The sequence below is a fragment of the Callithrix jacchus genome, chromosome 1, assembly GCF_049354715.1.
Source record: "Callithrix jacchus isolate 240 chromosome 1, calJac240_pri, whole genome shotgun sequence".
Taxonomy (NCBI): Eukaryota; Metazoa; Chordata; class Mammalia; order Primates; family Cebidae; genus Callithrix; species Callithrix jacchus.
The window spans coordinates 218,862,816-218,878,297 of record NC_133502.1 but is presented as its reverse complement, the minus strand read 5'-3'; the positions used below and the strand labels follow the sequence as shown (position 1 = coordinate 218,878,297).

Below are 15,482 nucleotides of genomic sequence, written 5' to 3'. Positions count from 1 at the left end.
GGCGGACTTTTGTCCCAGCCGGCCGCGCGCTCTGATGTGCCTGACGCCAGGTGAGCGCTCCGCGGGGACGCCGTCTCCTGTACTCCTGTGACTGCGCCGCCGCCGTCACTGTTACTCGGGTCAGGCTCCCACTCGCCCGCGGGTCCTGGGTCCCCGGGCCTGGTGAAGTTCGTCCCGGAGGCGGCCACGTGCTCCCTGCAGGTGCGCACCTGGGGCGCTGGGCGGAGGGGCGGGCGCGGCGCCGGAGTCCCCGGGAGGGCCCGGGCGGTGGCCGCAGATCTCCGGTCGCGGGGGGGCGGTGGGCGGCGCGGAGGACTACTGGGCCTAGCACCGGCGCTTCCTGGCCCCGGGTGCGCTTTGCGCCTGGCTCCCAGGCAACCGTTCTGCGCCCTCCGGGGAGTCTGGCGGCGCCGGCGCCGGGGGAGGGGTTGTGCCACCTCGGTCTGTCTGGGAGGAACCAGGCCAGGGCGGTCCGCACAGGCCGGGGTGCCCGCCTTTGGGTCTGGCCTGGTACCGGGCCGGGTACCGGACAGACTCACCCAGGAGACGACCCTTCCCGCCCCGTTGGCTCCGGGGAGCCGCCCCCCTCTCCCCTCTTCTCCCCGTCACTGGGCTGAACTCTGACCCGGGTCACTGGAGGGTGGGGATGGGCGCTGGACTGCCGGGCTCGCCGTCGCTGGGTCTCCCCGCGCGCTCTCGGGCCTGTCCCTCCCCGCGTCTGCCCATGGGCGCTGTGCCGTGGGGAGGCACGGCCGGGGTCCTTGAGGATCCGACCCCCGCCCCTTTGCGCCCCCCGACCCCCGTCCCTTTGCGCCCCCCTCCCGCTTGTTTTGAAAACAGCGGAGGCTGGGATTCGCCGGCGCGACTGTTTTGTTTCCTCTGATTTGTTTAGCGCTCAGGGCTAATTGCAGATTTGCGTGTGTCGCTAGCATTGGCCCGGCCCCCAGGCTGCTGGCTGCAGGGGCTGGGGGGGGCTCCCTGGCTTCTCCGTGACGCTTCTCCCCGCCCCCCCGCGCCCTCCACCCCCCGGTTCCGGGACAGCCACTCTCAGACCGCCTTGGCCTGTGCTCCTGGCAGCGAATCGCCCACTTTATCCAAGGCTGCCTCCTCCACCACCCCCTGGCTGAGGACCCCAGTGCAGGGCCTGTGCCCACCCCAGTGCTTTGACCCCTGGAGGGCTGCACAGCCCTAGCACCCCTGCCTACTCCACCCAGGGGTGGGGGGTTGTGTTCATGCAACCCACTCCAGTCCTCCTAGGTCTGGGCCTGAGCTACCCTGTTCTCCATGGCTGCTGGTGCCCGGTCCCCATCTCAGATTTGGCCAGCCCAGGCACCTCCTCTGCCCCCTCCTCTGGTCCCTACCCTCTCTGTTTCACCTCTTAGAGCCCACAGCCTGGCCTGGCCAAGAGCAGCTCCCAAGCTGGGCCCCTCCTCCACTGGGCCTGACTGCTTTGTGGTGTTTTTTTTTTTTTTTGAGATGAGTTTCGCCGTTGTTACCCAGACTGGAGTGCAGTGGCACTATCTCGGCTCACTGCAACCTCCGCCTCCCGGGTTCAAGCAATTCTCCTGCCTCAGACTCCTGAGTAGCTGGGATTACAGGCATGCACCACCATGCCCAGCTAATTTTTGTATTTTTATTAGAGATGGGGTTTCACCATGTTGACCAGGATGGTCTCGATCTCTTGACCTCGTGATCCACCCGCCTCGGCCTCCCAAAGTGCTGGGATTATAGGCGTGAGCCACCGCGCCCGGCCCACTGATTTTAGCATTAAGAATGGTTCAGGCCGGGCAGTGCAGTAGGCTGTAATCCCAGCACTTTGGGAGGCTGAGAGGGCGGATCACGAGGTCAGGAGATTGAGGCCAGCCTGGCTAACGGTGAAACCCTGTCTCTACTAAAAATACAGAAAGTTAGCTGGGTGTGGTGCACGCACCTGTAATCCCAGCGATTTGGGAGAATCACCTGAACCCGGGAGGTGGAGGTTGCAGTGAGCCGAGGTTGCACCACTGCACTCCAGCCTGGGCAACAGAGCGAGACTCCATCTCAAAGGAAAGAAAAGAAAAGAATGGCTCAGCCTGTGTTTGCTTGAAAATGCTGAAAGGCAGAGAACCCCCAATTTTAGCCCCCCCCAGAACCCTCTCCCAGTGCAGCCAAGACTTGAGGTGGTCTCAGAACCAAGGCTGGCAGGAGCTGGAGGACCTGGCAGCCTCCACTCTTGGCCTCATCTGGAGTAGGGCTCTGTCCTTCCCCCTTAGATGCCTCTTGTTTACCTTTACCTGGTGGGAGGGGTGGTGACCAGACTCAGTCGGTGCAAGGGGCCTGGGGGCTGCTGGTCAGAAAAAGAAGGACCCAAGAAAGAGCCACAGGTGCCCAGCCAGCAAGCGGCTCCTGCTTCTCCCCAGGCTGCCTGGGGCATAGGGGGAGGTCCAGCATCCCTGGGCTGCCCTCTCCCCCATTGGAGGAGGAGGTTTGGGGGAGGAGACCCTCCTCCGCTCTCTTGGAGGTCTGGGGAGGGCCTACGGGGGCAGATGTGCTTTTGGGCTCTCCACGCCTTCCAGGCTCTTGGAGCTTGGCAAGCTGCCAGATCCAATGTTTGGACTTGCTGGGTTGGGGGGGCGGGCAGGGCCTCTTGGTGAAGACCATAGACCACAGAGCAAGGCCAGTCCCTCAGGGGCTGGGTCAGGGAGGGTGTCTGGGTGTTCTGAAGGATGGGCGGGAGCTTTCCCGGGAGCACAGTGAACGTGGACGTGGGAACGTCGTGAGGCAGTGTTCCCTGGGTGCCTTCTCTGAGCAGGCACAACTGTAAAAGTTTCCACACCCACTCAACCTCAAGGCAGCCCTCTGAAGTGGGCACCATTATGACCCCCAGGCTACACATGGGGAAACTGAGCCACAGAGCAGCTTTCTTTTTTCTTTTTCTTTTTTTTTTTTTTTTGAGACCAGCAGAGTCTCACTCTGTTGCCAGGCTGGAGTGCAGTGGCGCAATCTCGGCTCACTGCAACCTCCGCCTCCCGGGTTCAAGCGATTCTCTTTCCTTGGCCTCCCAAGTAGCTGGGACTACAGACGCCCCAGCTAATTTTTATATTCTAGTAGAGACAGGGTTTCACTATGTTTGCCAGGATGGTCTCGATCTCTTGACCTTGTGATCCGCCCGCCTCAACCTCCCAAAGTGCTGAGATTACAGGCGTGAGCCACTGTGCCCGGCCCAGAGCAGCTTTCTGAATGGTCCACTTGACCCAGCTAGAACATGGCAGAGCTGGGATGTGAATGCAAAGGTCTGGCTCCTGAGTTCAGGCCCTGAGGCCCCAGCTCTGTGCAGCCGCATCGGGGGTGACCACAGCCTCCCAAGGAAGAAACTCCTTTTTCTGGGGTAGCTAAGTGGGAATCCTGTGAGCAAGAGACGGAGCCTGGCAGAGTGTTGGGGGGCCGGATGGGTGAAGGTGGGAGAAGCCTGTGGCCAGGTAGAGGAGGTAGAATGGGCCAGGAAGAGTCCCATCGAGGGTGGGAGGGGTCCAGGTATTATTCTCTGGGAGGGGGAATCCCTGACCTTCCTCCACTGTGAGAGCCAGGGAAGAGGACAGTAGGAAGCCCCCTCCAGGAGAGTGGCGTGTGGGTCCTGCCTCTGGCTTTCTGAGTGCATTGATCACTTGGGGCAGGTCCTTGGCGGGAGTTCCGGGGTGGGCTGGAAGGAGGCCAGCCTCCCCTGACCTTGGCTGATCCCCCCACCCTGGGGCCTGGGCCGGTGGAGGCTGGGCCTTGGCCGTGTGCTGCTGGGAGAAGTTTAGGGCTGCAGGAGGCTGAGGGAATGGGCACAGGGGCACACAGGCCAGCATGGGGTTCCTTCAGGGTGGCAGGTCTGGGGTCACCGTGCCACCACTATCACTGCCACCTCCTTCAGCAGCTGAGGCTCCAGTCCCGACAGGTCCCAGCTATCTCAGGAGGCCACATCCTCCCAGCAAGACCCAGAGGTGCCCTGTGCTTTGGTTTCTGAGTTTGCCAGAGGAGCAGGCTTTTGGCCCTTTCACAAAGGCACTGTTGAGTCTCAGGTCAAAAGGACACCCTCTCCCTGCAAAACCCCATGCTCCCCAGCCCATAGGCCAGGTCAGCCCTTACCTGTGCAGCATGGTGTCACAGTCCATGCACAGCTGTGGTGCTCACCTCTCTTCCTGCCTCCCCCCTGCCAGTGTCACCGCAGGTCCAACCCTGGGTGCCTCCGCACAGGACACAGGAGGATCCCGGCAGCGGGGGAGGAGGAGAGCCGGGCCTGGTCCTGTGGGAGGAGGCGCTTTGCTGGCACCCAACCTAGCCAGGCTGCGAGTGGACTCTGGGGCCCGAGCAGGATTCAGCAGAACCTTGGTTGTGGGGTGGCCTGGAGAGTCACGTCCCGAGGCAGAGTGGAGCCCACCTTCTTTTTTTTCTGAGATACGGAGTTTTGCTCTGTTGCCCATGCTGGAGTGCAATGGCGTGTTCTCTGTTCACTGGGAACTCAGGCGATCCGCCCGCCTCGACCTCCCAAAGTGCTGGGATTAATAGGCATGAGCCACCATGCCTGGCCCAGGTTACTTAGAGTCCGGGTCTTGTCCTGTCAGCCTCCTGAGTACCTGGGACTTCAGGCTGCACCACCACACCCGGCTTTAAGCTTTTTTGTTGTGGTGTGTGTGTGTGTGTTTTGAGACAGACTCTCTGGCCTGGGTGGGAGCGCAGTGGCCTCCTCCTTGCTCCCAGAGTTCACCACTATTTTCAATTTGAGGGTTTCTGGAGCCTCTCAGAGATGGCTGGGGCTGGACCCTGCACCCCAGACTTCCCCATCAGAGTCAGCAGAGACCCACCTGCTTGCAAATACCTGTAGTTTTCCACAGTGGTCTCTGGTGGGATGCTGGGTGGCTGCCAAATTTTCACTAAAACCAACCATGCTGAGAAGCACCCTGGGTCTGTGCCTGGCTGTGGGTATAGTGGGTGTTTATCCAGAAGGGAAGATAGATACAATAGCAAGCATTGCTGAGTGCTACAGTGTAACACTCTGAAGCTTTTTGTGAATGGATTCATATAGTCCTTACAGACCCCTGGGTAGCTCAGTGTTACTATTTCCATTCCACAGATGAGGAATGAGGCACAGAGAAGTTAAGTGACTTGCCCAAGGTCACACTGACTTGCCCAAGCTAGTCAGTGAAATTTCAGGGTCATGGGTATGCATATTTTTCAGAAAGCAACTTTTTTTCAGAAAGTTTACTTTAAGCAATGTAATAGAGCTATACCTAGTTTAAACATGGGCAGATGGTGTCAACGGACTTAAACTGAAAAGAAGTCCCTGGCAGAGAGGAGTGCCGGGAGCCCTGGAGGTGTCTCAGGGCTGAGGGAGGGGCCATGCAGGTGGCCAGAGGGAGAAGGCAAAGGCCAGATGGGGTCCTGTGGGCTGTTTCTTCCCCCAACCCCTGCCAGCATGGGACAGGTTTGGGGGCTCCACAGCAGGCCAGGCTCCTCTTGTGACCACCATCTCCTTTGCCTCCTAGAGAATCTCGATGCTGGCCTGGAGCAGAGACTGAGCCGGACCACTGGAGCCTTGGTGAGGGGGCTGCACCCCGCCTGGGAAAGGCTGTGGGTGGCTGGGGCTATGTGGACAGGGAGGGTGGAGGTAGCTGGAACTGCCATGTGGTGTTTGCGAGGCTCTGCCCAGCCAGGTTTCGACCATAGCTATCCCTCTGCAGCCCCTCCATGGCCTGGCCTGGCCTGGATTAACAGAGGGCAGGGGTAGGAGCGAGCGGCGAGCTTCCCTGCACACAGAGCCACTGTGAGGCCCCCCAGGTTCTGAGGCCAAGCTTTTGCTCAGGTGGTGTGAGCTCTGCAGTGAGACTGGGGCACCCAGTTCTGGGAATTAGCGCCGGGAATTCAGGCATTGGGGGTGTGGTGAGGGGCGGTGCCTCGTGGGCCAGCCACAGCCAGAGTTGGTGTGGCCTCTTGAAAGTGCCCCTCTGAGCTTCAGCCAGAAGGAAGGCACCAGAGGGCCAGAGGAAATCCCCACCAGCCCTGTAAGTGGGGGTCCCAGGAGGGCTTCAAAACAGGAACTGCTTGCTGCCCGCCCTCCCTCCTGTTCCAGGAACACAGGCAGCAGGAAGCAAAGCTGGCTGTGCCTGGCACCTCCTGCCCAGACGAAGCTTTGCTGCTGGTCCGGTGGGTTGCCCTTTGCTCCTGGGCCTGGGCAGGTCACCTGAGGCCTTGTTTGTCCAGGAACCGGAAGGCAGCTGCCACCTGTGGGTGTCACCCCCAGATGTGCCTGCCACCCTGGAAGGCCTGGGAGCACGGCAGAGGGAGGCATTCCCAGTGGTGGTTATTGAGCTCTTAGGGTCTGCCAGCTGCCTGCGGGAACAGCAGGCTTCTTCCTGCACCGCAGCTCCTGCAGTCCTGGCCGGTGGGCGAGTGCCTTCCCTGGGTGGAAGTTCGCTGGGATGGGTAGGGGTGGCCGGTACGAGCCCAGAGTCATTGCTTTTCCTGGGATGGGTAGCGGGGACGCCGAAGAGTTCCCCAGGCTGCCCCACCGCGGTCCCGGCCAGATCCGAGGGGACCGCGGGCCCCGCCCACGCGCCGCCCCCGCGCCGCCCCGGCGCTCCCTCCCAGCCGCGACGCATTCCATTCGTTCCCGGAGCTGCGCCCGGCCCCGAGGAGCGGGGCCGGATGAGCGGGGCCAGGAGGGGAGGGCAGCGGGCCTGGGCGCGGGCTGAGGGGCCTGGACATTGCCTGCCCCCGCGGGCGCCGCTGTGTGCGCTTAGAAGGCAGGGGCAGCTGGGGCGAGGCGGCAGGGTTTGGGGGGCCTTAGAGCCGGGCCTGCTGCTCCCTGGGAGGGCATTCCGCTGTGGCTGTAGCCTCTAGGTCTCTTCTGGAGGCCTGGGGCTCCTGCGCCATCCTCTCCTCTCCCTAGACAGGCTGCTGAGCCGGGCTGAGCTGGGCATAGAACCTCCTCCTCCAGGATCCTACCCTCCCAGTGGTCCCCAGGGGCTTGTAGAATCTTCCTGTCTCTCACTAAAGCCAGAGTCTTCTGGCTGATCACCCGTATCCTCGTGAAGCCTGCGATCCCCTGGCCCTACAAGGCCTCTCTGCCATCACCAAGCGGCCAGGGACTCCCTAAACTGTGGGTGGTCACCTCCCAGCCGCTGCTGTGCTCGTGGGCACCTGGGGGCTCCAGGGCTTGGGCAGGGGGCTTCAGGGGCTGGGCAACTGCTGAACACCGAATTCTCAGTGCAGGGAGCAGGGGGGCCAGTGCAGGACGGTCTCACCCATGCCGGTCCTGGGGTGGCTCGGATGTTATCGGTTGGTTGTGTCTTGGAAGCATGCGGGTAATCAGAATGGGTGGTGCCACAGGGAAGTGGAGGGCAGCTGTGCCAGTAAATATAGCTTCACCCAAAGCCAAGGCTCTGGAGAAACATCTCCCCTGGCTACAGAGCAGCAGAGTGGGGCGTCCCTGCCCTCCTGGGAGGACAGAGGCCAGTCCGGGGGGGTGGGGTTGCCAGTGTCAAAAGGTTGGAAAAGCACAGTGATCATTGGCCAAGCTGCTCCCACCACAGGTCAGAATCCCAGCCCCACCCATATCCACAGCCTGGCCTTGGGCAAGTTGCCCTCCGTGCCTCAGTTTCTTCATCTGAGAAATGGGTCACAAGGCTGACGTGACTCAGCCTGCTCGTCAGACACAGGAATGTGGAAACATTTGCATCTTGTGGCTTGTTCTTTCTGCACTTAAAACTTTCAAATAGGCTGTGAGAAAGAGGATTGTCTTTCGAGGGGTTGAGCATATGCAGGCAGGTGACATCTGAGGTGGCCTGAGAGGGTGTGGCAGTCCCTCTGGAGGCCCGGGCCTCTGTCCATCATGACCCTCTGCCATCGGGGCTGGACCCACTTGATGGCTTCCCTGGACACCTGGGTGCTCCCAGCACTGGTGTACTCAGGGTCTGGGATTGGGGGTGGTTGGGGGCATGAGGAGGGGACACTGGCAGGGGAGGGTGATATAGGGAACTCTGGCCCTGATGGAGCAGGGTCCCTAGCGTGAGAGGGACAGACCACCCTGAAGGGGAGAGCTCAGAGGCAGAAAGGTCCTGTCTGCCACTTGTGTCTGAGCCCCCAAGATGCACCTGAGTTGGGTAGCGGAGGAAGGAGGGAGGACCATGCATGTCCTGGGTCCACCTGTGCGGCCTTAGATCGTCCTCCAGCCCCAGTCACACATCCCCCTCATCTACAGGCACAGACCGGGACCTCACATGGACACATGCTCGGTTACACACACAAATGTGGATGAGGCCTGTCCAGCCCACAGATATGGGGGCCTCTCCCTCTGATACCTGGTGGATTTGGAGCTGCTCATGGCTCCCCAGATCCTCTTCTAGCTTCCCCTGAGCCCACATCTGAGGTTCTGCACGGTGCACCCCTCACTCTCACCTGAGTCTCTGGTTTCTCATATACTTCACCTCTGCCCCACATGTGGTCTACCTGTTCACACAACCAGGGATATGTCTGTCAGCCTGGGCCTGTGTGCTGAGGCCAGTGCCTCCCCATCACCTGGAGCTCCTTGCAGTCACAGTTTGGGGGACATGTGTGTGAGCCCCTGGATCTCCTTGGAGTCACAGTTCGGGGGGCATATGTGTGAGCCCCTGAGAGCTCCTTGGAGTCACAGGCCGGGGGCATGTGTGTGAGCCCCTGGAGCTCCTTGGAGTCACAGGCCGGGGGCATGTGTGTGAGCCCCTGGAGCTCCTTGGAGTCACAGGCGGGGGGGTATGTGTGTGAGCCCCTGAGAGCGTTTCTGGGGGCATCGACTCCTGCCGGTGGTTTGAGCACCTACAGGAGGGATCCTGGCGTGGGTGGTGGCAGTGCCTTGGGCCCAGTGGTCGGTCAGGGTGGAGCTGAGGAGGGCAGGAAAATGGTCTCCAGTGAGACCTTGAGGATGGCGGGTTGTGAAGCAGGAAGGGGCAAAGCTCTGGGTTCCTTGATTTGTGACTCTCTGACTCTCTCTGTCCCATGTTCTGATGTTTGGGGCAGGGACTGGAGAGGGATTTGTTGGTGGGTCTTCTGGGCCGGGGCTCCCCTGACCCTTCTCTCTTCCTACAGGGTGCCGGGGGGGGCAATGGCACTGCAGCTCTGGGCCCTGACCCTGCTGGGCCTGCTGGGCGCGGGTGCCAGCCTGCGGCCCCGCAAACCAGACTTCTTCCGCAGCGAGAAAGAGCTGAACCACCTGGCTGTGGATGAGGCCTCGGGCGTGGTGTACGTGGGGGCAGTGAACACCCTCTACCAGCTGGATGCCAGGCTGCAGCTGGAGCAGCAGGTGTCCACAGGCCCGGCCCTGGACAACAAGAAGTGCACACCGCCCATCGAGTCCAGCCAGTGCCACGAAGCAGAGATGACCGACAACGTCAACCAGCTGCTGCTGCTCGACCCTCCCCGGAAGCGCCTGGTGGAGTGTGGCAGCCTCTTCAAGGGCATCTGCGCCCTGCGCAGCCTGAGCAACATCTCCGAGCGCCTGTTCTACGAAGACAGCAGTGGCGAGAAGTCTTTCGTGGCCAGCAATGATGAGGGCGTGGCCACGGTGGGGCTTGTGAGCTCCACCGGCCCCGGCGGTGACCGTGTGCTGTTTGTGGGCAAAGGCAACGGGCCACATGACAACGGCATAATCGTGAGCACCCGGCTGCTGGACCGGACTGACAGCAGGGAGGCGTTCGAAGCCTACACGGACCACGCCACCTACAAGGCTGGCTACCTGTCCACCAACACGCAGCAGTTTGTGGCCGCCTTCGAGGACGGCCCCTACGTTTTCTTTGTGTTCAACCAGCAGGACAAGCACCCGGCCCGGAACCGCACGCTGCTGGCCCGCATGTGCAGACAGGACCCCAACTACTACTCCTACCTGGAGATGGACCTGCAGTGCCAGGACCCCGACCCCAAGGCCGCCACCTTTGGCACCTGCCTGGCCGCCTCCGTGGCCGCGCCTGGCTCTGGCAGGGTGCTGTATGCCGTCTTCAGCAGGGATGCCCGGAGCCCTGGGGGCCCCGGTGCGGGCCTCTGCCTGTTCCCGCTGGATGAGGTACACGACAAGATGGAGGCCAACCGAAACACCTGCTACACGAGCACCCGGGATGTAGCCAGGGACATCTTCTACAAGCCCTTCCACGGCGAGATCGAGTGCGGCGGCCACTCACCGGTACGGGCTTCCGTGTGTCCTCGCAGGGCGCAGGCCTCAGGCGTCCACGTGTGGATTTTTGTGTCCTAGCCTGCCGGGAAGGGTGCGAGGCTAGGACATTCATGCCGGCGCCAGTCCCAGGCCCGTTCCAGGGACTAGGGAACACAGCAGTGAGCATGGCAGGTCTCCCTGCCATGGGGGCCCTGTTCTGGGGGTGTGTGTGGGGCCTTGTGAAGCCTGAGGGAAGGGAAGGACCTGGCCTGTCTTGGAGCCCAAGTGGGGAAGGCCCTCTAGGGCAAGGGTCTGCCTGCCATTGACACGTGGCGGTCCGCAGGGCTCCAGTCAGAACTTCCTGTGTGGCTCGGAACACCTGCCCTACCCTCTGGGCAGCCGCGACGGGCTCACAGCCACAGCCGTGCTGCAGCGTGGGGGCCTGAACCTGACGGCCGTGACGGTCACCACGGAGAACAACCACACTGTTGCTTTTCTGGGTACCTCTGACGGCCGGATCCTCAAGGTTTGGCCCGGGCTGGGGCAGGGAGGCTCTGGAGGGCCCGTCAGTGCACAAGGCCCCTGCCCTCACCGGCCTGCTGTCCCGCACACAGGTGTACCTCGCCTCAAACGGCACCTCCTCCGAGTACGACTCTGTCCTTGTGGAGATCAACAAGAGAGTCAAGAATGACCTGGTGCTGTCTGGAGACCTGGCCGTCCTGTACGCCATGACCCAGGACAAGGTGAGCCCCACGCAGCCCCGGAGGTCACTCCAGGCCAAGTGTGCCCAGTCGTTGCACCCCAGGCCTTTATGACAGGCCTAGGGGCCGGAGGAGGATGGGGCGCTGCAGAGCTGGGCCAGGCCTTTTCTTCTTTGGCTGCGTGGGTTCCTGGACAGTGTCTCCATCCTGTGTCTCTAACGCTACCCCGTTTCTGCTGCTCTTTCTGTCTGTCCTGTGTCTCCACCACATCTGTCCCTCTGGCCCCACCTTTGCCCCGTCCTGATGGAAGGGCCTCGTTGGTGTCTGGGGGGTGTTTCTGAGGGTGGATGAGAGGAGGGGCCCTACACAGCTTCTGTGAGCTCAGTCGGTGGGGGACACGGGTCTGGGCCCCAAGCTTACGGGGGAGTTGGTGCAGGAGCCCCTTAGGCTGGCCCTAGGAGGACCCCTCAGAGGGAGCCAGTGCAGAGGACTGACGTTGCCCCAGGGAGACACCACAGCCAAGACCTCCAGGCTTCCCTGGGCGCCCATCGGGTCCTGGGCCTGGCAGGGACACCAACCATGGCCATGCAGAGCCAGAAGTGTTTCGTAACAAGCCTGAGGTGTCCGAGGCTTTCGAGGCCCCAGGACGAAGCTGGGTCAAGCTGGCTCTCTGGGGGCATCTGCGGTGCATGAGAGGACCATGCTGTGTCTGCTGTGGTCCCACTTACGGCCCCGCTGCCCCAGGTATTCCGGTTCCCGGTGCAGGAGTGCCTGAGCTACCTGACCTGCACCCAGTGCCGCGACTCGCAGGACCCGTACTGCGGCTGGTGTGTCGTCGAGGGCAGGTGAGCGCCCGGGGCTCGGGACACAGCTGCCTCTGGGATACTGGAGGGTCGTGGCCTGGGTCGGGGGGCACACTGCACTGTCGTGGGAGAGCAAAACCCCACTTGGGCTGAGGGGTCCTAATGCTGAGGCTGCCCCCTGCCCCTGCAGATGCACCCGGAAGGCTGAGTGCCCACGGGCCGAGGAGGCCAGCCACTGGCTGTGGAGCCGGAGCAAGTCCTGTGTTGCCATCACCAGTGCCCAGCCACAGAACATGAGCCGGCGGGCCCAGGGGGAGGTACGTGGTGGAGCTGAGGATGGGCCAGGTGGGGGCTCCCCCAGGCTGGGAGCTGTTGGGACAGTCAGCGGAGGGCCCACCTCTCCCCCGCCCGGGCTTTGGGCACTGAACCTTAGGGATGGAGGCCTGCCCTCCACTGGCCCCCTGGACCCCTGTGAGTAGAGGTGGGCTTGCCTCTATCCAGGGTAGATGCAGGCCCTGTTGCTGGGGTGACCACGTAGGGGCCTGTTTTGGAAGACGTGGAGTTGGGTTCTGGAGGCTCCTCTGGAGGCTCGAAAGCCTCGGACACCTCAGGCTTGTTACGAAGCCAGACACGCAGACGTCACTCACTGGCAAGTGGGTGGACCGGACTCAGTGGTCCCGGTGTGAGCCTCATGGTCCCTCCCTCAGGTGCAGCTGACTGTCAGCCCCCTTCCTGCCCTGAGTGAGGAGGATGAGTTGCTGTGCCTCTTTGGGGACTCGTCACCGCACCCCGCCCGCGTGGAGGGCAACACCGTCATCTGCAACTCCCCAAATAGCATCCCCGTCACGCCGCCAGGCCAGGGTGAGGCGCCTTCTGAGCCCCCTTCCCAGTCACTCCTGCACACGGAGCTCTGCGCACATGGGCTCTCGCCTCTGCCGGTCCCTGGGTGCATGTGGTGGGGTTGCTGTGCCTATGGGGGAGGTTCTGGGTCCCCCAGGCTGTCTGAAGCCACGCCCTCCAGGCCCGCCTCGAGGGTGACTTGGAGGGACAGGAGGTCCCCCAGCCTGCTCCCTCATCGTGTCCAGAGCGGCATCCGGGTGCCAGGTGCCAGGCCTTGTCATCTGGGCAGATGCCCCTCACCCCTCCCTGCCTTGTCTAGCCTGAGACAGTGGGACCATTTCCAGAGGCTGCAGGGCCCACATGTGGGCCAGGGCAGGCACCGTGCCCATGTCCCCTGAGTTTGGGGGCAGTGGGGCCATGCAGTGACGCGGGCAGGGACCTGGCAGGAGCTACTGTCCCCTGTGGGAACAGAGGGTACGAAAGCAACCCGGGCCCTGGGGAGCAAGGCGAGCCCCGCACTGGGCCTGACACCCGAGCTGAGATCTGATAGCAGGTGGCCAGGCCGAGCACAGCAGGAGCGCCCCACCCAAAGACCAGGGGTTTCTACCTCAGGCCCCTCCCCAGAGGAGGCCTAGCCTGCCCTCAGCTCAGCAGCCGCCACCTGATGCCGCCCCCTCTGCTGTCCGTAGACCATGTGGCTGTGACCATCCAGCTCCTCCTCAGACAAGGCAACATCTTTCTCACGTCCTACCAGTACCCCTTCTACGACTGCCGCAAAGCCATGAGCCTGGAAGAGAACCTGCCGTGAGTGTTGCCTGCTCTCAGCCCCACCCACCCCCAACCGCCCACCCACCCCCGCCCTGCTCACAGTCCTCTCTGGACGAAGGTGCATCTCCTGTGTGAGCAACCGCTGGACCTGCCAGTGGGACCTGCGCTACCACGAGTGCCGGGAGGCATCACCCAATCCCGAGGATGGCATCATCCGCGCCCACATGGTGAGGGGCCTCGGGGGGGACCATTCAGGGCCCGGCTGCCCTTCTGTGGCCAGGCAGTACCTGACCCACCTTGCTGTCCCAGGAGGACAGCTGCCCCCAGTTCCTGGACCCCAGCCCCCTGGTGATCCCCGTGAACCATGAGACAGACGTGACCTTCCAGGGCAAGAACCTGGACACTGTGAAGGTGCGGAAGTGGGGGGCGGTGGCCGGTGGGTGAGGGTGTGGAGGGAGGCTGAAGCAGGCTGATGGTGGGGGGAGCCTGAGCTCCCCCGGGTCCCCCCCAGCGGGCTGGTGCTGATGGGTGGGTGCGGAGCCTGAGCTTCCTCTATGCCCCCCACCCCCGGCTTGGGGCCCCGACATGAGATAGAAAGCACAGGTTATATAGGGGCAGAGGCCAGGAGGGAGCACATGGGGGCCTTTGGAGGGGCCTGAGTGGAGGCAGTGAAGGAGGCAGGTGCGTGGAGGCTGAGGGGCCAGCGCAGCCTCCCAAGGAGGGAGCAGTGGGGGCAGCAATGCCAGGTGGGCCAGGCGATGCCCTCAGGTGTGGACATGTGGTGTAGGTACCCCTGGGACTGCAGACACAGGTGGTTGGGCTCAGGAGGGGCTGCAGGGTCAGCTGGCATGGGAGCATCAAAGAGGGGCAGGCACGTATGGGGCAGGGATAGGGCTCCCACACTGTAGGCGCTGAGGAGGGCTGGGGTGCCAAGGCTTTGTGGCAGGACGGGTGGGCTGCCTGCCCAGGGTCCTGATGGGATGGTCTGCAGGGCTCCTCCCTGCATGTGGGCAGTGACCTACTCAAGTTCGAGGAGCCAGTGAGGATGCAGGAATCGGGGACCTTCATCTTTCGGACCCCAAAGGTACAGCTCCAGGGCAGGCCGGCTCAACCGCTGGACCCCAGGGCCCCAGATGGGGTGGGGGTCACCTCCAGGAGTGTGAAGGGAGGGGCGGCAGGGAGACTCCTGGGACCAGAGCCCAGCCAGGGGCTTGCCATGCCCTGCCCTGCTGGGGAAGCCCCTCTTCCCTCTCCCTCCTTGGGGACAGAGTGGCATAGAGCAGCATCTTTGGAGATCCTGAACTGCCCCCACCTTTGGAGATCCTGAACTGCCCCCACCTGAAGGCCTCTCTTGCTGCCCTTGGCTTGGAAGGGACCCAGTGACCATGGGGTGGTTGTCCTTGTGACCCCTTCCCTACACCCCTCTGTGGGGGCAGGAAGTGCAGTGTGTCCCTGCGTGTCCCCCAGCTGTCCCACGATGCCAATGAGACGCTGCCCCTGCATCTGTATGTCAAGTCCTACAGCAAGAATATCGACAGCAAGCTTCACGGTGGGGCCACGGGCAGGGGACGGGAAGGGAGCAGGGCATGGGGTGGGGGATAGGTAGGGGGATGGGTAGGGGGACAGGCGGGCTGAGTGGGGAGCAGGCGGGGGGTGGGCAGGGGCAGTGGGGAGCAGGTGGGGGCGGGCAGGCTTGGGGTAGCCATTGACTGCTGCTCTCCCCGCAGTGACTCTCTACAACTGCTCCTTTGGCCGAAGCGACTGCAGCCTGTGCCGGGCCGCTCACCCCACCTACAAGTGTGCGTGGTGTGGGGGTCAGAGCAGGTGCGTGTACGAGGCCCTCTGCAATGCCACCTCCGAGTGCCCACCACCCGTCATCACCAGGGTGAGCCCCTTGAAGCCTGGCCCACGCCACCTATGCGCCTGGCCCAAGCCCCTGCTCACCTGGCTCTGTGGTTTCAGATCCACCCTGAGACGGGCCCCCTGGGCGGGGGCATCCGTGTCACCATCCTGGGGTCCAATTTGGGTGTCCGAGCAGAGGACATCCAGAGGATCTCTGTGGCTGGCCGGAACTGCACCTTTCAGCCAGAAGGTTACTCCGTGTCCACCCGGTAAGTGGACGGCCCTGGGCCCCTTCAGCTGGGTCAAAACCCATGCCGGGGTTCTGGGTGACTGGGTGTGTGTAGAGGCTGAGGAGTGAGAGTGTCAGGAAGCGGGTGGATCAGGGAG

The 15,482-nt window shown here is 62.8% G+C and overlaps 1 protein-coding gene across 7 annotated transcripts in view; it reads left to right on the top strand.

Moving 5' to 3' along the window:
* The window catches only part of PLXNB2 (plexin B2), a 32,056-nt gene that overhangs the window by 7,190 nt on the left and 9,384 nt on the right, over positions 1 to 15,482 (top strand). For 2 of the 7 annotated variants that reach the window (XM_035274180.3, XM_078344112.1), the window contains exons 2-15: positions 5,508 to 5,560; positions 9,085 to 10,171; positions 10,485 to 10,667; positions 10,756 to 10,884; positions 11,587 to 11,687; positions 11,836 to 11,962; positions 12,353 to 12,506; positions 13,175 to 13,289; positions 13,372 to 13,480; positions 13,563 to 13,664; positions 14,245 to 14,337; positions 14,721 to 14,802; positions 14,981 to 15,138; positions 15,216 to 15,364. In XM_035274180.3, coding sequence (XP_035130071.3) covers positions 9,101 to 10,171; positions 10,485 to 10,667; positions 10,756 to 10,884; positions 11,587 to 11,687; positions 11,836 to 11,962; positions 12,353 to 12,506; positions 13,175 to 13,289; positions 13,372 to 13,480; positions 13,563 to 13,664; positions 14,245 to 14,337; positions 14,721 to 14,802; positions 14,981 to 15,138; positions 15,216 to 15,364 — 2,573 coding nt within the window. In that variant the 5' untranslated portion in view covers positions 5,508 to 5,560; positions 9,085 to 9,100. Of the gene's footprint in view, positions 1 to 3; positions 202 to 5,507; positions 5,561 to 9,084; positions 10,172 to 10,484; positions 10,668 to 10,755; positions 10,885 to 11,586; positions 11,688 to 11,835; positions 11,963 to 12,352; positions 12,507 to 13,174; positions 13,290 to 13,371; positions 13,481 to 13,562; positions 13,665 to 14,244; positions 14,338 to 14,720; positions 14,803 to 14,980; positions 15,139 to 15,215; positions 15,365 to 15,482 lie in introns of those variants that run through there. The other 5 variants (XM_078344118.1, XM_035274188.3, XM_035274190.3 and 2 more) reach the window with 5 other exon arrangements.